At 41.1% G+C, this 23,311-nt stretch overlaps 1 protein-coding gene across 2 annotated transcripts in view; it reads left to right on the top strand.

Moving 5' to 3' along the window:
• ZBTB5 (zinc finger and BTB domain containing 5) overlaps window positions 1-18,332 on the top strand; it is a 28,348-nt gene extending 10,016 nt beyond the window's left edge. For both annotated transcript variants that reach the window (XM_029603060.1, XM_029603055.1), the window contains exon 2: window positions 15,496-18,332. In XM_029603060.1, coding sequence (XP_029458920.1) covers window positions 15,500-17,521 — 2,022 coding nt within the window. In that variant the 5' untranslated portion in view covers window positions 15,496-15,499 and the 3' untranslated portion in view covers window positions 17,522-18,332. The remainder of the gene's footprint in view (window positions 1-15,495) is intronic.
• Window positions 18,333-23,311: the final 4,979 nt, after the last annotated feature.

Raw genomic sequence — 23,311 nt, 5'->3', positions numbered from 1 at the left:
AATTGACAATTGCTTGTACAGAGCTGCCAGGCTCCACTGCATTCAGGTGACCATTATCACACCTGTGGACCTGTTCATTGTACTGTGTCAGCACCTTTCAAACCTTTTACCCATCAGTAGGAACCATTTCTATTCAGGAAGCAAAAGAAAAGCTTGAATTTGTTAGTAATAAAAATACATATGTTTGATGCAACACTGAGCTGATAAGTCTCTTAACTCTTAAAATCAAATTCTTTTAGCTCTAAAAATATCAAGTGGCTATCTGAGAACTTGTAGTTTGTGTGGAAAGGTCCCAGCAGATTCAGTGAAAATGCAGAGAACCACCAAAGAAAAGCTGATCAGAAAATGGTAAGAACTTGATCAGTTCTTACACTCTTTGCTGGTTCACCACTGCACTAAAAGGATTCTTTAAATTCGGCAGTGGATAATAGTAAAATGTGCTTCGAGGTTCAGGCAAAAGTAATGGATCTTAAAAACCAGGTCAGCAGGACATGACTTCAAAACTAAGGTGCACAATGTTGTCAAAATCCTTGTTGGAACCGGAGCATGTGTGGTTACTTTGCAAAACAGTTTCTGTTGGTGATAAAAACTGGACTGGACTTTCTCTGGATCTTTTTCTTTGACATTGGAGATTTGACTCTGATATCTTTCTCTTGCATCATTTTCAACAAAATAACATTCTTTAATTTCAATAATTACTTATAAAATATTAAATGTTTTTTTTTTTTCACAAATTGTAGTCTTTGCTTACTGCATCAGTGAGAAATGTGGGACTGATATGCATATGCAACACAGTTTTTCGATACAGACAAGCTCTCGTGCATTTCACTGTCAACCTCAAAGTTCTGACCTATTCTGAAGTTTATACAGAGCAGAGTTAGGAAATTTCCCCTTTCAATTCACCATATAAAAATATATTCAAATTCTGATATCCCCTTAGTAATAGTACTGTAAAATCCCTTCCCTGCCAGATATTTTGTGAAATAATGTGAAAACATGCTAAAAGGACATGTAGAAATTATATAGCACAACAGCCATACCATACGAGTACTAACTAAATATAATGGTACATACAGGACTTTGAACCGCAATAACTTTTATCTATGAAAAAGTAAGGCTGAAAATATAGAACTATTGGAAAAACAAAGGAAGCCAGACTGCTCTAGATTCCTACACAGAATCTACATCCTAGTTAACAGAATCCCTCACCTCTGTCAAACATGCAGAATATAGACTGACTTTATTGAAAACAGAATAAAAGACCATAAATTATAAACAAGCATACAGAGAAACTGAAACTCCAAGAAGTGGTGGGGAGGGGGAGATGCAGTGGGATGGCAGGGCAGGATACAGCATACCTGCAACATTTCTGGTTTGGTGGTGGCAGTGATTGCCAGGGTTGAGGGGAAAAGCAACAATAGGGAGCGGTGAGAAGGAATTTCTAAGTACCAGTTCCTTACTCTGCACTTTCCTCAAGCACTTGTCTGTTAAAGAAAGCATAGACTTTCTAAGTCAAATTTTTGGTGAACCACTGCTCTAAGCCCTCTTTCTAGACTCTTGGCTTGTGGGGGAAGAGTTGGTTGTATTCTTTGGTGAGCTAGGAAGCTTAAATATTCTTGGTAGGCTCCCAGGTATCCTCTTCTGGATCATATGCTCTCCAGGAGTTTAGATAACATTTTTCCCAATTTCCTCTTGGTGACGATTATTTCATGAATTTCATATCCCTTGTTTGGATTCCTTGGTACAGTGGTTGGAATGGGTGCCCGTCACAGCTCCCATGAGAATACCTGTTGCTTCAGTCTGGACAAATGGAAGGAATTGGGCCGCCATAATGTTGGAGGTATCAGAAGCTATGTGACCAAGGCTCATTAGTAGGGTATTGGAAAGGGTCCAATGAAGCAAGGGGTGACCTTTGTCAAAGGAGTCTTTAGGTGGAGATCCTCTGTGCTCAGCCAGACCTTTCCCCTGGTTTAAACAGGGGTGTGGGAGACTTGAAGTATCCACATTCAAGGTTCTTCTTTATATCAGAAATTGCTGGTATCTCAAGGACAAATTGAGGCTTGGTTCTGCCATGGGGAGGTACCTTGCTGGGAAGGAGGTCTGGTGAAGTGGTGACATTCCCACTGCTTCATATTAATGCCTTTCTTGTAAATCATCTGGATTTGTGGAGGCTCGGGTAGTAGTGGGAGGATGGACCAAGTGAGGGTCAGTGATGGAAAACTGATTATAAGCACTTCTTCTGGAAACACCTGGGTCCCCATTGACTGATCTTTACTGTTGACCAATAAACGCACGGGTTATGCTCTTTGTGAGCCATGGCAGCCCCAAAATGAGGTTAACAGATTTAGGCAGGACAAGGAAGGAGATTTGTTCCAGGCCTGGCCTACAAAAGGGCTACAGGAAGTGGTGGTGGTTTAAACGAGACCCTAGGACGCAGCACCTTGCAGGTCTGCAACGGCAGAGGAGGAGCATGTAGGAGCGCTTGGAGGTAAGGGGTATTACAGAGGGTAACTTTTATAACACCACATACAGGGCTAACGTCTGCCAGTATTTCATATCCTCAGACATTAGGACAAAGTTTCAAAGCAAACATATGCGCAGAAGTGTCCTTTAAAAATTCTGAGTTTACTTGGTGGATGAAGAGTACATAAGAACATAAGAAATTGCCATGCTGGGTCAGACCAAGGGGCCATCAAGCCCACCATCCTGTTTCCAACAGAGGCCAGACCAGGCCACAAGAACCTGGCAATTACCTAAACACTAAGAAGATCCCATGCTACTGATGCAATTAATAGCAGTGACTATTCCCTAAGTAAATTTGATTAATAGCCGTTAATGGACTTCTCCTCCAAGAACTTATCCAAACCTTTTTTGAACCCAGCTACACTAACTGCACTAACCACATCCTCTGGCAACAAATTCCAGAGCTTTATTGTGCGTTTGAGTAAAATAATTTTCTCAGATTAGTCTTAAATGTGCCACATGCTAACTTCATGGAATGCCCCCTAGTCCTTCTATTATTCGAAAGTGTAAATAACAGCTTCACATCTACTCGTTCAAGACCTCTATCATATCCCCCCCTCAGCCGTCTCTTCTCCAAGCTGAACAGCCCTAACCTCTTCGGCCTTTCCTCATAGGGGAGCTGTTCCATCCCCTTTATCATTTTGGTTGCCCTTCTCTGTACCTTCTCCATCGCAATTATATCTTTTTTTGAGATGCGGCAACCAGAATTGTACACCGTATTCAAGGTGCGGTCTCACCATGGAGCGATATAGAGGCATTATGACATTTTCCGTTTTATTAACCATTCCCTTCCTAATAACAGCATGGAGAAAATCTTTAAGGGGCAAATGGTCTGGACTAACTCCAGCCAGTGGAGCACATTGGTGTAATCGGCACAAAGCTAGTCTGCACCAAGTGTCTCTTCCAAGCTTATCTATGGCATCCCCAGCCACTGTGGGGCCAAGTGAAGATGAGCCCATCTGTACATCAGAGGAAGATGTTTCCCCACCTGTTCCAATGTAGAGATCCCCTCTGCAAATAGCAGCCCAGCTATCTGAAATGATGTGGAATTTTTCTTTACCTTCTGGCTGCCTGAGAATTAGCAAGGAAGAATTGAACCTACCTTATCCAGGATGGAGTCTTTCCTGGAGAGCAAGGTACAGGGGAGCCTCCAAGAATCTCCTCAAGGAGCTTCACCAACTGGGGTAAGCTTGCTTGTCAAGGCCAGGTCCCTCTGCCCCTTCACTCCCTGCAGTGATTCATTGGGGAAAGCCTTCTGGATCAGCAGGCCATCCAGTATGTATAAGTGCTTTCTCCCACCTGCTCTTAGACAAGAGAATCTTGATGCATATGGACAGTCAAGTGGCCATGTTTTATATAAACAAGGAGGCATGGGATTATGTTTTATGCGAGAAGGCCCTGAGGATCTGGGTCTGTCATCTCAGTTCCTATCTCCAGGCAATTTGTCACAGTTGACCAGAATATGCTTGTGGCCTGCCTCGAGAGTTCTGCAACCTCATGAGTGGTCCTGCTACTTATCACTTCTGTAGCGTTACTAGATATATATGCAGTGCTGTACAAAAATACATGTCAGTCCCTTCTCAGAGTTTACAGTCTAAGATAAATATACAGGGCAAAGAGGCTTTGGGAATTTTATTTATTAAGAAAATGATTAATCATTAAAAAGTTGGGAAGGGAAGTAGCTTAATTTCTAATTGGTTAGTGAACTGTATAATGTGCTACTATACTTTGGCTGGATTACACCTCATACACTTTTGTCAAGGTTCATAAAGTACAAACCATGGTGACTTCAGTAGCTCATTTGAGGGTCGCTTCTGTTATGCTAGCTTTGCAGATCTCTATCAGTTGTTCCATAAGGCAGTACTCAGTTTGGGACTCTGTACTGGTTATGGCTGATTTAAATAAACTTCTAACATACGAACAACCCCATCTGTTACAGACTTGCCAAAACTACTAGTCCAGCAATGGAATGATGTATTCTCTACAGCTATTGGCACACTAGCCCCTCTCAAACCCAATCCCGCCAGACCCCTCAGGAATTCTCCCATGGTTCCACGAAGGTAGTCTTCTCCTTAAACAATAATGCCAACAACTTGAATGGGTATTATGGAAACAAAGATATGGATACCAACCTTTGTTTCTTCAAAGAGCACTCCAAAAATACAAAGCCATTCTACAAGCAAAAATAGAACTAGAATTATCCATGAACCATCCAGGTAAATGTTTTGAACTTGTACAAAAACTCTCCAAGCTAGAAACCCTAAAATCTAGGGGTTCTGCCATTAACTATTTGATATATGGACAATAAATTTTAATAAATACTAAATATCTCCTATCATTGCTAAGAGGGCTGAGCAGGCTGGTGTTAGGTAATTCTCTAGGCAGGCATGAAGGCAGGGTTGGAGCAAGGCAGGAAACAGGCCAGGCAAGACAGAACTGGACAAAACAAGACAGACCACTGGCTGGCTCACACCAAAATGGGAGAGCAAGGGACAGAAGGACCACTGGGAGACCTAACACAGAACAGGAACAAGGCTGGGAATATGCTGCAAGAAATACATGTACAAAAAAGGCCACTGGGAGGCCTGAACACATTGAGAAGCCACTGGGGGTCTGGCCAAGGCATGGAATACACAGGCAAGCTAGGCCACTGAGAGACCTAGACAGGACAAGAGCAAGGGAAGGAATACACAGGCAAGGCGAACAGGATCCTTTGGCAAGGTAATTGTAAAGATGGCCAAAGCTAGGGTGACTCAATGATGAGGCTCTTGGCTAAGAGTGAGGCAGGTTTTTATAGGACTGACCTTGCTGCATCATACAGCATTCAAGGCAGAGGCAAGAGCAGGTCTGAGCATGGCCCAGTGAGGAGTCGCCTAGCAGCCAGTATTAGATACAGAGCATCACACAGCCCAAATTGCCCTAAGAATACAATCACCCCTTCTCCTACCCCAGCCAATTCAGTCTTATTCCCTCCAGACTACATCCCATTTTTTGACCCACAAGAGGTGAAGATCCTCCAGAGAATGTCAGTCTGTGCACCCATTAGATCCTATCAATCCCCTCCCTCCATAGATTGTGCTTCAAATTACACACAAATCTCAGTTCCCTACCTTACTCTTTAAAATAGCAATCAATGGAATTTAACAGGGCATGGGATATACACACAGGATCCCTAATGGCTAGAAGATGAAAATGAAGTAAATGAGTAACCTTTTGTTAACTTTAGATGTAAGCTTTCTGAATGAGGGTAGCCTGCATGGAGCAGCAGTTACTACTCTTAACTTGCTGGGCAAAGTGAATAGATTCAGTCTTTATCTGCCATTATTTACTATGTTACACTGAAGAAACCTGGCTCTGATCCAAAAATAATTGCTCAGCCTCTAGCATTTCCTTCTTGTCCAAGGTAGTGAAAAAGGTAATATACATTATTCTCCTAGACTTTTTTCTAGAAGAATAAAACATCCTACACCATTACCAGTCTGGATTCAGAAACGACTATTCAGTATCCACCTGCATGCAGCTAAAGGTGTGATTCCTCCTAGTCTTATTAGATCTTTCTGCTGTCTTTTACGCTTGTCAATCCCAAGTCTTGATTTGATGCTTAATGAACATTAGCCTTGAAGGCATAGCCCTCAAATGGTTTGAATCATTCCTTTCTAACAGAACACAATCTGTTTTATGAGCCAAATAACTATCCAACCCCAGAGATCTTGCCTATGGAGTCCCTCAAGGTTTGGTGGTCTTCTTTATCCTTTTCAGTATTTACATTCATTCTACTTTAACCTCATTCAGTCATTCAACGTTGAATGCCCCTAATTGCTGATGGCACCCAACCAAACTTCATACATTACCAGCCTCAATTATTTTCTTACAGCAGTAGCCCAATGGCTTAGTAATCAGAAACTCAAACTCTCAGGCCCGCCCCCCCCCCCCCCTCCCAAATTGGAACTGCTCTGGCTAAGCCAACAGGATCATCCTCTATGATTGCTGTCTTTCCTGTGAGGTAACCCTTTATATCCTAAATAGCCAATATGAAGCCTGGGGATTTGGCTTGACTAAAACCTCACCATGGAAACTCGTATTACTAAGGTGGTAAGGACCCTCTTTATATTCCAGCACAAGATCTGTTAAATGTGCAACTACCTTGATAAACACAATCTTGATATTGTAATCTGTGTTAATTACCATCCAAACTGACTACTGCAACTACCTATTCAAAGGCATGCAATACAGTATGAAGTGCCTCCAGCTCTTACAAAGTACTGCTACTAGAATTTTGGTAAGGTGCAGTTTTCAGCCAGATCTTTGCTGCAGAGACCCTCAAATCCCCCTGATCTAACTATCCAAATGTCCAATTAAGGACTTGAAGTGTTATACCACTGGGTTCCCAATGCTATTCCAACTGTAAAAATGTAAGTCAAACATCTAAACATTTTGTTGTAATCCACTTTGAGGCCATTCTTGGTAAAAGATGGAGTATTAGATGTGTATAAATAAATTTAATCCTTCTTAATGGAGAAAGCAATGTTTCTTACTTGTAATGGGGATCTTCTGTAGACAGACTAAATAAGCCGTATATTACCTACCTGCCTCCCTGGAAATTCCACAGTCTGGCTTAAGCTCTGGAAGAGAATGAGTAGTTCATGATGCAGCAGCTGCACGCAGGAACTCCTGCACGAGCTCGAACATGTCTGAGCTCAGAACTGGGTCCATGTCAACACCATCAGATGAAGTCTCCTACTGGTTATGGCTGATTTTTATCCTGCTACATAGAACCCCCAAATTACAGGTAAACAATTTTGCTTTCAGTGTTCTTATCCAGGAAGTGGTCAGAAAGCAAGCTTGTTGCAGGCCTCTTCTCCATTTTTAGCAGGACAGATTTTCTGAATGCATATCTTTCAGTATTTCTAGTAGCAAAAGCCTGGATAAAACACAAAGCACTAGCAAATTGTGATACAGATAATTTTGTTGGCCAAGACAAATTTTGGTTTCTGATTCTGAGAACTATGCCCCAGGAAACCAATCTGGTTGGGATCTTCCTTAGCCTTAATACAAAACCAGGAGTCATACATACAAACATCTAGTTCTAGTCATCACAGCCTGGATTTTGAGAGGTATGTAATTTGATCTTTCAGCCTTTCAGATGAGAAGGGGAATAAATTAGCAGTGGTGGTTTATATAACTGTTCACTTGGCCAACATGAACAGGCAGTCAATGAAATACTAACAAAATTAGCAACACAGTAATGGTGATTTCAGTTACTCCAGTATTGACTGGGTAAGTGTTACAACAGAGCATGCTAAGGAGGCAAAGTTTCTAGATGAAATAAATGATTGCTTCATGGAGCAGCTGTTACAAGAACTGAGGAGTGGGAGCTATCTTTGACCTAAGTGAAACATACAATTTAGTGAGAGAGGTAACAGTAATGGGGCTTCTTGGCAATAGTGATCATAACATGATCAAATTTTGACTTGATAACTGGAGGGAGGGCACTACCATGATAGCATTTCCCCTTCAAAAAGGAGACCATGATAAAATGGATGTTTAAGAATAGCATCTTGGAAGCCCAGACAAGATATATTCCACACAATAAAAAAGGTGGAAGGAAGGCCAAATACCTTTTACCCATGCTGGCTGAGGTGACTGAGGCTATTCTAGCCAAAAGAACATTTTTCAAAAAAATGGAAAAGGGATATAAAGAAGAGGAAACCACATGAGCACTGACAAGCTAGATGCAAAGCATTGGTAAGGAAGGCAAAGACAGAATTTGAAAAGAAGCTTTGGTCTTTACTGAGGAAGATTTAAGCAGATACCCATGCCAGAGGTGATATTTAAAGGTAATGTAACAAATCTCAGTGAACTTGGAAGATGTAATAGGGCAAATTGATAAACTAAAGAGTAGCAAATCACTTGGACCAGATGTATACATCCCAGAGTGCTGAAAGAACTGAAAAATGAAATTACAGACTATCATTAAAATCAGCTATTTTAAGATTGAAGGGTGGCCAATATAATACCAATTTTAGAAAGGGTTCTAGAGGTGATCCAGGAAACTACAGACTGGTGGGCAAAATAGTAGAAACTGTATTATAAACAACAAAATTCCTGAACATATAGATAGGCATATTTTAATAGGACAAAGCCAACATGGATTTAGCCAAGAGAAGTCTTGCCTCACTAATCTGCTACGTTTTTTTGACGGTGAGCCAGTTAATATAGTGTATCTGGATTTTAATAGTGTTTTACAATGTACCTCATGAGAGACTCTTGAGGAAATGAAAGTCATGGGTAAGAGGCAATGTTCTATTGTGGATTAAGAACTGGTTAAAAGATAGAAAACAGAGGGGAGATATTAAGGAGGAGTTGAGAACAATGCTGAGTGCATTGTACTGGTGGAGTGAGGACTTTTGCCACCTACCCTTGCCAATCTTGGCCATTTGTGTTTTGAGCCCAGCTGATCTTCCCTGCTTCCAGCAAGTAATGCGGTGACATCAGGCCATGTCTATCATCTATTTAATCTCCAGCCCATCGGTGACTTCCTGAGGAGTCTCTCCTGATGGACTTTGTCAGATGCTTTCTGAAAATCCAAATACACTGTATCAACTGACTTATCATTTATCCAGATGTTTGTTTTTAATGATTTAAGTATTTTTTTTTTATATAAAAACACAATTCTTAGAAAAAAAATATAGAAATAGTACCAAGTAATATACACTAAGAAATAATAAACTGCAGTCGATAATAAATGGGGGAAGAATCTACAAATTCCAAGGCAAAACTTATAATGTAATATATAAAAGAAAAAGGCAATTAAATGCTGCTGGACACCCCTAAACTAATTTCATGATAACAGAAGGAGATTATATAGCAGATGGAGAGGACGCTACTGGAGAAGATGTTGTTCCAGTCTCAGGAAGCACCTGCCTTTCACAAATTGAGTCAAATGAGTTGGATCATAGAAATCATATTTCAAATTCAAAAGGTCCAGTGAGTTTTGTACTCTGGAGGGCCCCCCCCCCCCCCCCCCCCCAAAATCTAACTTCTTATGTAGCATTATAACAAATCCTAGAAACTAGAGGAATGAAATGTTCTGGAAAATTCAGGACCTTTTAAGAGAGACTTTTTAAACATTTCCAAAGGTGAAACAAACTTCTGCTTAGGAAAATTTGAGTCTAAGCTTCTTGTATCTTATGATATTCTCAAGTCCGTCAACCTTTTTTCTGAGATTGAGTCACCTTTAACCAAGGAATTCTCTCCAACTCCTGAACCACTGCTCTAAGGTCTCAACTTTCTGTTTAACTGAGGAAATAGCCCTTTGTCAGACTTCACTAGAAAGGGATTGAAACTGAGAGAGAAGAGACATTGGATTTGATATTGTGGTAATTGCATTTCAATTGACTTCCAAAATCGCCACTTTAGGCTGTGTACTTGGAGAAACCAAAGACACCCAACGTCACTTGGCTTGCAGAAGCCAACCTCAGGTCCACTTCTCCAGACATTGAGCCCATTGAGCCCCTTATATTTACTCCAGGCTGCAAACCCAAGACTCCACAAACACCAGCAAGCTCCTCTCCTCTTCTGCTTAAGGGTTGAATAGATTCTCCCTCTGCCGGGCAACACTGTCATCTGGATTTGATGGCTGACCATGAAACTTCGGCTGCCTCTTACATTGTCCCAGGTTGCCATGGGGGCTCATGATGCTCTGGGGAGAATGAAATGGAGTGTGAGGAGACAACAGGGGGCCTCATCCCCTGAAGCACCCACTGACACACCTGTGGAACGACCTATGAGGCGGGGTAAACTCTAGCATTCTCTTTCCTTTTTCCCATTCTCATGAACAAACTATGATAAATGAGGAAGAGCAGGACAGGACTCCATAGCATTCTGCCATCTTGACTCCTAGCAGCTATCCACATTTTTATTTAAACCTTCCAAAAAATCTAAAAGATTGGTAAGGCAGGACTTCCCTTTGCTAAAGCTATGACTCTTCCTCATTAAGCCATCCCTATTTATATGGCCAGGAATTTTATTTTAAGAATAACTTCTACTGTTTTGCTTGGTACTGACGTCAGGCTCACCGGTCTATAGTTTTCCGGATCATCCTTGGAGCCTTTTTTAAAAACTGGCATTACGTTGGCCAGTCTTCAGGTACTGTGGTTATTTTAATGATAGGTTACAGATTACTAAAATAGGTTTGTAAATTCATACTTGAGGCTTTGTCAGAACTCTGAGGTGAATGCCATCCTGCTCCTGGTGATCTGTTACTGGTTTGTCAATTTGATCTACTACTTACCAAAGTTTAATAGTGATTTGCTTTAGTTGCACAGAATCCTCACAATCCAGGAACCTTTCTGGTTGTGGGTATGTCTCCAACATCCTTCTTAGAAAATAAAGGCAAAGAATTCATTTAGTTTTCTGCTATTTTCTTGTCCTCCTTGAGCATCTTTTTCACTTCTTGATCATCTCAAGGGCCATGTGACTCCCTCACAGGCTTTTTGTCTCAAATGTACTTAAACATTTTTTTTTAATTAATTTTTTTACAATTTATAGCCTGCCATATTTCCAAATCTTGTTCATGGTGGATAACTATGAAATAGAATCCAAATAACAATAATAAAACAAAACAATTTAAACATACATTCCTCAAGTATATGTCATTAAAAAGATGTCTTCAAAACTTTCCTAAAACACTTGCAATCTGGTGCATACCAATCGAGAGAGAATTTGTGAGAATAGGTGCTACTTCAGAAAAAACACATCTACTGATTTTCAATCTAACAGATTTTGACGCTGGTATGGATAACATTATTACTGTTTACTTCTGTAGCGAGCTTCTTAGTCTGCCTTATTACTATTCTACCTCTAACTTGCCAGTGTTTTATGGTCATCCCTTTTTTTTCTTCATTTGGATATGCTTTCTATTTTTTTTTTTTAAATGCCCTCTTTACTTTAATTGCCTCTTTCATGTAACCATTTAATCATGCTGGCAGTCATTTGATCTTTCTTTGACCTTTTTAATGCATGGAATACATTTTATCTGGACTTCCAGGATGAAATTTTTAAACAATTTCCTCACCTTTCAAACTTTAAACCTTGGCAACTACTCCATTTAGTTAGTAACAGGATGAGGAAATTAATAATCTCCCCTTTTTAAAGTGAAATGCTGCTATAGTAGCTTTACTTAGTATTTGCCTTCCAATGATTGTCACAGGTAATTGTATTATCACTATTTCCAAGCTGATCCACCCCTTTTTATCCCTTGCACCAGGATCTATATTTCATTTGAAAATGGGATCTGAAGTAGTTTTCCTTCACACCCCCCCCCCTAAAGTTGATTCCAACATTTTATAATCTGCTTCCCCATCCTGACCCAGCTAGTGGTATTGTACTCCCACTACTGTATTCCTCCCATTTTGGAATTTTTATCCATATGGATTCCAGAGTGCAGTTTGTTTTCTGTAGAACTTTATCCTGCTTGACTTTAACCTTAACATATAGTGCTAGTCCTCTACCAATTTGATCTACTCTGTCCTGTCCCAGTGGTTTTCCTCCTTCCATGAGGCCTCTAAGATTCCTATTATGTCAGTGTCTTTTTGCTTAGAGCCATGCAATGTAACGCTCCAGTCTTCTTGCATTCTTTTTGTATTTGTATTCACAACCAGCTTGTTATCAGATGATACATGCAGTTTGAAGTCCTTCAGATCTGAATGCTCTTTATTTAAATGTCTGGGCTACTTCAACCTTTTCCATAGCCTTTCTATCAGACTATTCTAACTTCCTGGTTATATAAGTATCCTTTGAAGATGCCTCCCTTTGAATCATGTGCTTCTGAGAGACTATTGTCTTTCCTTCATAATCTAGTTTTAAAAGCTGCTGTAACTCCTCTTTAAATGTTAGCATCAGCAGCCAGGTTCCAGTATGGTAAAGCTGGAGCCCATCCTGTCAGAACAATCTTCCCTTTCCTTAAAATGTTCAATAAGTCTAATGCTTTCTCTGCTGCACCATCGTCTCATCCATCTATTAAGACTGGGGTTTTGCACATGGAATGAGTAACATTTCTGAGAATGCAACCCTGGAGGTTCTGGATTTAAATTTCTACCTAAAATCCTAAATTTAGCCTCCATAATCTGCCTTGCTGGAGCTTCCTATGCCATTGGTACCCATCTGTACCACAACAATCAGCTCTTCCCTAGCACACTCTAAAATCGATAGGTCTACTTGCTTCACACAAGGCAGATAAGTTACCAAGTGATCCTCAGGTCACTAGCTACCCAGCTATCTACATTCCTAATGATTGAATCACCAACTGCAATGGGGTTCTAATACTTTCCTCCTTGGCACATGCCCCTAGAAACACATCCATGATACGAGGATACTTTATCATTTGGAGGGCAAGCCCTAGCTACAGGATCACTTCCTGCACACCAAGGTAATGGTCTTCTTCCAGGTGACCTTATTCAGATAGGCATTGACCTTTCTGCTATGTCTCTGAAGGTCTTCTCTGTATACCTCTGTCTGCCTCAGCAACTCCAGGTCTGCCGTGCTGGGCTCTAGAGCTTGGATTCATTCTCTGAGAGCCAGGAACTCCTTGCACTGGTTGCATACATTCAACCTCTCACCAACAGTTAGATAATCATACACATGCCATCCAAGGCAAAAGACTGAATAGTCCCCAACTCATTGCTGGAGCTCTGTCTAAATCTTTATAGCTGTATAAGGCATGGCTATGCTTAATCAAATTTAATTGTCTTATCTTGTCTGTGACCTGCAGTGGGACTAAAATCAGTCCATTACTAGATTCAAGATTAATTAAATGTTGATTTAAATTCCTAATCTACTTAGTATGAAAACATTTATTGTGTCCAAAAATTAAAAAAAAAGTCATGGGTGGGAATCACAGCAGTGATTACTTTCCCAGCTCACACAGATACACACAATTAGTTCAAACACTTGCAAACTATTTTCCCAGCATACAATATTCATGTTCAGTAATAGCTGAACCCTCAAACAATTTCTATAGCAAGATTAAAATACAAACTTTCCTCAGTTCTTTATCTGCTGTCATATATTCTATTTCTTTGTTAGAGATTAAAAAGAGTATCTTGCTGTTAAAGTGGTAACTTCCACAACCGGGTTCATAGAAGTGTGATGCTAGAATTAGTTTCCATTGCTAATAGGTAGGGACTTTAAGACAGGAAAGAGATCAGAAGGTAGTGAATTTTTATTGAAGGAAAACTACTGTTCAGGATAATTAATGCAACTTGGAAATGTTCCAGATGCATAATGAAATGGTTAACCAGGGCTGACATCTGTAAGATAGTGAGCCAAAGAAGCTTCTTCTGTAGGTCATGGTATACAGAGACATAGCTTATTCTGACTAGAAAGATTCTTTATGCTTGAAAAGCTTTTTTTCAGTGCAAACTGCTTAAGTGTATGTGTATATAAAAGATGGAATTGCTTTGCAGCATTTGATTGACTTAATCTTTTGTTTAAGTTTAGGATCCATATGCTCTTAGTGTTACTTGTTGGATATTTACCATTGCGTGTACCGATCTTCTCCACTATAGATTTGCTGATAATTTAGTTGCAAACATGTTAATTGAAATCCAAATTCAGACCAATGCTTGTGCAACAATACAGCCAGAACATATTTCAAAGCTTTAAAAAATCATGGTATCTGACAAAGTCTCATAATGAGCTACCTAGCTGCTCTGCGAGATGGCTGAAGCATGGGTCAGTCTATAAAGGCTGTAAGGAGATATTTTCTTTCAGCTGGTAGTGCAGTGGCATCAGATTAGTACAAATAGGAAACTTTTTGGCACTTCCCTTCTTGCAGCATGATTTTGTTTAGTGCAAACAAAGGCTTGTTTTGCCATGTACAGCTTCCTCAGAGGGGACTAAAGTGTGTATCGAAATGTCATATCAATTTCTCATATTAATCTTTGTCTGGTAGCACAGTGTTGTATACTTTTAATAAAGCTTGAGTCACACAATTATTCAGTGATTTCTTGCACCACATCTCAGCATGTCATATCTGCCTATCATCTGCTGGGACCTAGAACGATGCCAAACATAGGTGGGTTTTTTTTTAAAGAGCAATATATTTGTGACAATATAGCAGTTCCTGTGTAATGCTATTGTTCCGAGTAGGTCAGACAAAACATAATCGTTAGTTGTATTGTACTCTAATTTCAGTGTTACTCTTCAGAAAATGGTACATTCAAGGGATCAGACAGAAATGCTTCGGTGCCATGCTAATGCACAACTTTACAAGTCTCCTTGTTAACATAGATGATGCACACCTATTAGATTGTGTTCATGCAATTTTGGGATCTATGCCAGTGATTTGGATTTAATTACCTTTCCAAACCTGACCTCAAGGCAAATTACAGGTCAGATACAGTGGGTAGTTTCCTGCCCCGGAGGGTTTACAATATAAGGGATTTCTTTCTGAAGGTTTTCTTCCATTTTGTGTCTTGGGGGGGGAATGCTTTGTAAGTGGGCTCCTAAGTTTGTACCCGAGGAAATGAAGAGTGAAGTGACTTGCCCAAGGAGCATCAGTGGACAAAGCAGGTTTTGAATCCTGTTTCCTGGATCAGCTCACTGTTCTAACCACTAGTTCTCAAGCTAGGGGACATGAAACATTTTGGTTTGAAGAAACTTTAATTTCTAAAAATTGGGAAGACTAGTTGGGTACAGTCCTTATCTGCCATTATATTCTGTTTGAGACCTCATTTACAGAGTTAGCTTTCTGTCATAGCCAGATACAATCTCAGTTGAGCAATCCAGGCATAGAATATGCTTAGTGTTTTCATCCATTGTCAAAAATGAGAAACTTTTAAACCATGACATCCCTACTTTATAACTACCAGATTGTCTCCGCAAATTTCTCTCCCTCCCTTAGCATCTGAGTTATGGCACAGCATGCAGATTCCCTAACTTTTTCTCCATTTTTTTTTTTCTCCCTTACAGGATCATGGATTTTCCAGGGCATTTTGAGCAGATCTTTCAGCAACTAAACTATCAGAGACTCCATGGCCAACTTTGTGACTGTGTCATTGTGGTGGGCAATCGGCATTTCAAAGCTCATCGTTCTGTGCTGGCAGCCTGTAGCACTCATTTCCGGGCCCTCTTTACGGTGGCAGAAGGGGATCAGACCATGAATATGATCCAGTTGGACAGTGAGGTAGTGACTGCAGAGGCCTTTGCTGCCCTAATTGACATGATGTATACTTCCACACTCATGCTGGGAGAGAGCAATGTCATGGATGTCTTGCTTGCAGCCTCTCATCTGCATTTGAATTCTGTTGTGAAGGCATGCAAACATTACCTTACCACCCGGACGCTGCCTATGTCTCCCCCCAATGACAGAGTCCAGGAGCAAAATGCACGCATGCAGCGATCTTTCATGCTGCAGCAGCTGGGCTTGAGTATAGTCAGCTCTGCCCTGAATTCCAGTCAGAGCACCGAGGAGCAGCAGAATGCCATGAGCTCTTCCATGCGGAGTAACATAGTGGAGCAGCGTGCCACTTTTCCAATCAGGCGTCTCCACAAGCGGAAGCAGACTTCTGAAGAAAGGGCCAGGCAACGCATGAGGCCTTCCATGGACGAGGCCATTTCAGATGTGACCCCAGAGAGTGGCCAGTCAGTAGTACATTCTCGGGAGGAATTTTTCTCACCTGACTCACTGAAAATGGTGGAGAATTCTAAGTCTGATGCAATGGCTGATCATCAGGAAGATAATACCATCATGTTTGACCAATCCTTCAGTGCTCAGGAAGATACCCAGGTGCCCAGCCAGTCTGATAACAGTGGAGGCACTGTGTCACAGATGTCCATGGCATCTCAGGCAACCCAAGTTGAAACCAGCTATGACCAGGAGTCTGCTTGTGAGAAAAACAGCTTCCAGTCTGAAAATGCAGATATTGGCCTTGCAGAGAAAGAGGAGCACATGCGAGTTATAATTAAATCGGAGCCATTAAGCTCACCAGAGCCTCAAGATGAAGTGAGTGATGTCACTTCTCAAGCAGAAGGGAGTGAGTCTGTTGAGGTGGAAGGGGGAATAGCCAGTGCAGAAAAGATAGAGCTGAGTCCTGAGAGCAGTGACCGAAGCTTTTCTGACCCCCAGTCTAGCACTGATCGAGTGGGAGATATCCAGATATTAGAGGTCACAAATAATCTGGAACACAAATCTGCTTTTAGTATTTCAAATTTTCTGAGTAAAAGGGGTGGTGATTTCGGTGCCAATCAGAGCAGTGATGATAACATTCCAAATACAACCAGTGACTGCAGAATGGAAGGAGATGCCACTTACCTAATGAGCCCTGAGTCTGGGCCTCCAGGTGGTCATTCCTCTGTTTCAGTGTCTCATGGGGATAATCCATTCAATGATCCTTCAGATTCTCATTTTGTTCGACCTATGCAGGATGTCATGGGCCTCCCATGTGTGCAGTCTTCTGGATACCGGGGAGCAGAGCAGTATGGAATGGACTTTCCAAGATCTGGTTTGGGACTTCACTCTTTAAACAGATCTATGATGGGAAGAGGCACAAATAGCTTCCCTAGCTATCGGCGTATTGCTCCTAAAATGCCCATTGTGACCTCTGTGAGGAGTGCCCAAATTCAAGACAGCACATCCAGTGCCCAGCTGCTGATGAATGGTGCCACGTCATCTTATGAAAATGGGCACACTTCACAGCAGGGTCCCCCCCAGTTGACAAGAGCCTCGGCCGATGTTCTCTCCAAGTGCAAGAAAGCTTTATCCGAGCACAATGTCTTGGTTGTAGAAGGTGCTCGCAAGTATGCTTGTAAGATATGCTGCAAGACTTTTTTGACCTTAACAGACTGTAAGAAGCACATTCGTGTGCATACAGGGGAGAAGCCCTATGCTTGTCTAAAGTGTGGGAAGAGGTTCAGTCAGTCTAGTCACTTGTACAAGCATTCCAAAACCACCTGCCTCAGGTGGCAGAGCAACAATCTGCCCAGCACACTGCTCTAACTCCACCACTGCTGACCTCTTACTCAAGAAAACAAATCATGCCTAGACCAATTGACAAGATTTTGAACTGGTAGAATAATGCAACTGTTTTTGTTTGACTCAAGAATGAGCACTTACCCCTATAGATCAGTGAAATGTTACAGTAAGTGTGTGTTTATCATGGTGCCAGACTTCAGGTTTGGGTACAAAACTTGAGCAATGAAGATGCAGAACAATGAGCTGCCTCTACGTTTTTTTTTTCCTTCCTTTATTTTGTTTCATGTGCAAGAGTACTTAAGTTTCTAAGCATACGGAAATCAATGACACCTGGAAAAATTTTAAATGAAATGCACATTTTTAATAGTGCAAGAGAACATTTTATTAAAGGACCTGCACTGTAAACAAATGATGCAAAACCATTCTAGACCCTTTCTACAAATTGAAAAAACATATCTTAAAAAGTAAAAAGGGGTTTGGATATACCTGCCCACTAAGAAATGCTTTAATACGTAGTATTTGTTAAAATAGAGGTAGGGGAGGGTTCAGAATGTATTTTTTTATTTTATTTTATTTTGGCTGACATGCAGTTATAGATGCTCTGTTATTATGGTGCTCGAGTCCAGAGCAAGTAACTTTTGGACTGTTAGATGTATATAAATTACTTTTTAAATACATCAAGGTATTTCTTGTAGATGTTTTGAGTTTTTTTTCCTGTAAAAGCAACTGTGTTGTGTGATCAGTATTGTACTGTTTCTGTATGTGCTATTTTTAGCAGTATTTTAACCAACTTGTATTTCAAATGTAAAAAAAAAAAAATCCATATACATAGTGATGTCTAGAAGGAAATGGTCTCTGCTTTGTTCTTGTCCTATGTGTAATTGCAATGTGCTTGGGTTTGTTGGGTTCATTTGCCTTATTTGTTCATGGTTTTCTCCTCCCATGCATGTTGCCTGTCTGGAGCCTGGATGCTTGTCCTCATATACCCTCCATTGTAAATTTTCATATGATTTGTCATACCTTATAATCTTAAAACCTGACCAGTTGGTCAAGCCAATGCTGCAGTAGTCACTCCTTGGATATCTACACTTCTGTTAGCTATCTCCAGTTCAATGCTGAAAGGGATTTTGCTATGATTAGTACAGCTTTCTTTAGTAGCAGGATTGGGTACTCAGTCAACAAGTGCGGATTTGTTTGTTCACTTGTTCACATTGTTTTATGTGATGTAGTTTCTAACAACATCAGTTGGTTCCCTGTGTAACAAGATTTCACCTTACAGACCGCACCTAATTTGGTAAAGCAAGATCTTTCCGTCCTGCTGCTCTTTGGAAAGTTGTGGATTACCATACTGAAGAGCTGGGCTTGAATTTCCAGGCTGGGTTTCTGCTCCCTGGGCTGTGTGGGGTTGCTGTGGTGCTGGTAGCATTCAGAGCCCCTAGGGAGAAAGTGTAACCTAGTGCCCAGAGCTGGGGTCTGTGGTAGCTGGGTTCTAGAGGGAGATGCTGTGATGGTTGGGCTGAATGGAGAAATGGATACAAATAAGGGCAGCACCCTCCCTTGTGGACGTATGAATGAAGAGTCTGGTTCTAATTGGGCTGGAACACCGAAAACAAAAAAAGTGTATTGAGTGAATTGGCCAGAATCAGCATGCCTGTTGCAGACTTGAAATGTAAATGTCTTGGTTTTAGAATTCAACTTTTGTTCTGCTTCATTTTCACAGCAGCTTTTCTACTAACCTGTTTTTTTTTTTGTTTTTTTTTTTATAAATGGTTAGGATGCTAACATCTCAAATTACCACTTTGATGGCTGTTTATCATTAGTGAGTCCATATCAAGTTAAGAATTGTTTTAACTGTGTGTTAGTTTAATTGTTGCTCCAGCTTTACTGTGTGTGTGCATGCCTGGGAAAGATTAAAAACTGTAGTCATTACATTCATGTCTCATTGAACCAGTACCCCCCATAGTGCCTAAAGTAAACCTGCTTCCTATACATACTATACATATTAGAAGAGTCCACATCGACAGAAGTATAACCGCCCCCCCCCCCCTGAACTATTCATAATTAAGTATATGTGCAAGTCCTATTTTTTTTTTTTTTTTTTAAGTCTTAGCTACTGTCTCAGAACTTCTTTTGTATTGGCTATTGTCCTGATTCAAAGAGTATCCCCTCAAAAATAAAAAATGCTGATTCCTAGAATAAATCTATTTAGCATGTGCTTTTTTTGAGCCAAATGATATATAAACTTAGACTACTAATGACATTTTTGTCCAACATCTGCCAATACTCTGCAATTTTAAAACTGTGTGTATATTCTCTCCTTCTATGCCCCCATTAAAGAGACAAGCTGTCCTACAGTGTTCATTTTGGCCATGGGATTTCTGTAACCTGAGTCTATCCCTGACATAACCTACCATTGGATTGTTATGGATATTAGTCCAAATGGCTGTATCCAGAACAATAAGGGAGCAGTGCAAGTAGCTAGGGCAGTTGTCCCTTCCACGTGTGTAGCTCCTGATTTTAATAGCTTGCATGCATTAATTATCCATTATTATGGACCTGAAATCTGCTGCACTGAGCAGGACTCTCCTGCTGTAAACGTTAATGCTCAGTTGCAGCCAGAGTGATTTGGCCAGTTCCCAAGACCAGAAAAGCAGTGCCTTATCCTTCTAGACCTTTCTCTGTACCTCTCTTTAAACTGCAAGGTACTCAGCAGTTCTTGTGATGGGTGAAGTCTGTACTGCACTACTCTTGGTGATCCACTGGAGCTGTGCAGTAGAGAGTGACATATTTAAGAAGCTCTGAACTCCTGCGGTGGATAGATGACTTGAGAAAAGGGGTGGGGAGAGTATTGGGCTGGTACTGCAGCAGCTGGCAGTACTGGTGGAGAGGGTCTGCAGTTCTTTCTAGGATCTTTACAGTAACCAATTGTAATGTTCCCTTATTGCCATAGCATGAGTTTGAAAATGTGATGAGTAGTATAGTGCAGCAGACTACCTTTTTTGCTTCAGGAAAGGGGGAAGCCAACCAACATTTGTCCCTTTCTCTTCCCATCTCCCTCCTTGTGTAGTCTGATCAGTAGCAGATAACAAAAACCCCATACTCATTAGCCACTTCCCCTGCTTTTGCTTGATGCTTTTTCTCCCCTCCCCTGTGATCATTACCAGGAGAGCAGCGTTAGCTTGAGCCACATTGCCCTTCTCTGCCACCTGGCTTGGCTGCTGCTTTGAACCTTGAGTTGGTCCGGGAGGGCTGCGGGGGAGGGGGGAGATGGGGGTGATACAGCCCCATGAACCAGTACTTTCCTTCCTCCTGTTGCTGATTATGGGGGGGGCAGGGGAGCTGAAATGTGCTGCTGTGGTGTGACCTAGCCCGGCTCTTCTGCAGCCATGGACTAATTTATGTGGCCCTTCCCAAAGCTGCTTTGGCCATGGCCCATTTGACTCACCCCATTCTGATATGTTAGTGCCAATCGTCAAGACTTTAACCTTAGTAACTTAGGAACTATTTTGTGTTATGTATCCAGTATATGCCCATATTTTTCTGTACATTTCTATGAAGAAAGCTAATGATTTCTGTCTAGCTCTTGCTGGACAAGTGGCCACAGCTTAGCTTGGAAAATAGATGACTGAGGGGATATGATTAAGAATTATAAAATCATGAGTGGGGTGGAATGGGTAAATAGGGAATGGTCATTTACCTTTCAAATAACACTTAGGGGACACTCCATGCAACTAGCAAATTTAAAACAAATCATTGGAAATATTTTTTTTCACTTAAAGCACAATAAAGCTATGGTTGCTGCTGCCAGCCATCGTGGTCAAGTTCCTGAAGAAAAAGTCCCTGAGCAGTTGTTAGGTAGACTACAGGAAGCCATGCTTATCCTTGGTGTGAGATACAAGAAATAGATCTATTGGGGATCCTGTAGGTACTTGTAACCTGACTGGCTGCTGTCTGAGACAGGATGCTGGACTGAATGAACATAAGTGCTATGTTGGGTCAGACTAAAGTATAAAAGAGATGCTGCTGCCCCTGTATATAAGTCCCTGGTGCAACCTCATTTAGATACTATGTATAATTGTGGAGACTGCACCTTCATAAGGATATAAATAAGAGAGTCTGGCCACAGAGTGGCTACTAATATAATCAATGGTCTTTATTATAAAACATATGGACAGGCTTAAAAAAAAATCTAAACATGCATACCCTACAGCAGTGGTTATTAACCAGTGTATCACCATCCGCTGCTGGCAGCATACTGTGCTTCTCAGCCTCCTGCTGACCCTGCTGCTCTTCCTCTCCTTCCTCTTTGCCAGTGAGCCATGGAGAATTCTTCCTTTGCCTGGGCTTGAAAATGTTATTTCCTTGCATGTAGCCAGATGGACTCAAGACCAGTGGATTGTGTGTTCCTCTGCTAGCAGATGGGAGATGGAGTCCGGTTTCAAAGCTGACGTCACTCTAGATAAAACCCTGCAATGACCTCAGCTCTTGAGTATCTCTCAGTTTCCTAGCAGATGTGGACTTTATCCCCACACTAGCACGGTGTTAGCGGGATTGCAGCACTAATCCAAAGAGAAATTCTTACTTTCACTTTAAAGGAGGTTCGAGCCCCTTTTTCCTGCAGCAATACCTAAGGGTCCTCTCCCAGTTGAGAATTCCTGAGGTGATTTCAGAGATCCCTTAGAGGTGCATCTTGGTCTGGTATCTGGTTCCCGGCGTGGACTTAGCAGCTGAAAGACAGCGGGTTAAGAAGCAGAGTGTGGCGGTGAAGCCCAAAGCCCTCTTCCCTCCCCCCCAGCCTGAGACAGTCTCTGTACTCAGCTGCTAAGTAGAGAAGTAGAGAAGAACTCCTCTGATCTAGAGACATGGAAGGGCTTCAGTAAGTCTTTCCTCCGATCTCCTTGCTTGGCAGGCCGTACCAACTTTGTTCCCGATCTCCATTCGGTTGAGGGAAGGGGGGTTCCAAGCGGGTTGAGCGGCCTCTCTGATGGGCTAGGTCCCTTTTTCAGCTCTGTCAAATCTCCACGTGGCGACCAGTGGTGCATGTTGCGTGCTGTTTGGTGTGGGTCCATTTTCCCACTTCAGCTGTCAGTACGTGTGGTGCAGGCCGGCCTCCTTGCGCCTAACGTGCACGCAAATATGTATATACCTGTGTGCATAACTTTGCATCCAACTGCCTGCTTAGACCAGAGCTTTCCAAACGTTTCATGTTGGTGACACACTTTTTAGACAAACATAATTTCGGGACACAGTAATTCAGTCTACTAGCAAACCAGAGGTTAAAGGTTAAATGAACGAAATGTATTTCGACAATTTATATATGTTTCCTTAAATATATACATAATAAAATGTTTCATGACACAAACTTTCATTTATATTAAAAATATATAATATTCCAAGATTAATGTTATAATTTATTTATTTTTATTTTTTTTGCACTTTTCAAAACTTGATACATTCAAATTCAATCATCATTATTAGGAGTACAAATAATATTATATATATATATATCATCCAAGGATAATATAAACCTCCAAACATTTTGAAACTTAACATATATTCATTGACTCCATATTACTAAACAATGGGGAAGTGCCATTCTTTAAGCAAGTTCACAATAAAAAGAGAAAATTATATTCTAACCAAAACTGAGAGATGACGGAGTATATACCTATTTCCCTACATCTATAAGGAAGATGTTAATTCAGGCTCTGCCACCTGGTTCCTTCAATTCTCTAGGAATTTCGCTAACTGTTCAGGTTCATAGTAAACACATTTTTCACCATCAATTTTCATAACACATTTACAAGGAACTCT

This window comes from Rhinatrema bivittatum, chromosome 1 (assembly GCF_901001135.1).
Source record: "Rhinatrema bivittatum chromosome 1, aRhiBiv1.1, whole genome shotgun sequence".
NCBI classification, from domain to species: Eukaryota; Metazoa; Chordata; class Amphibia; order Gymnophiona; family Rhinatrematidae; genus Rhinatrema; species Rhinatrema bivittatum.
Note: the sequence above shows the minus strand (reverse complement) of the source record. Positions and strands in the feature narration are given on the sequence as shown.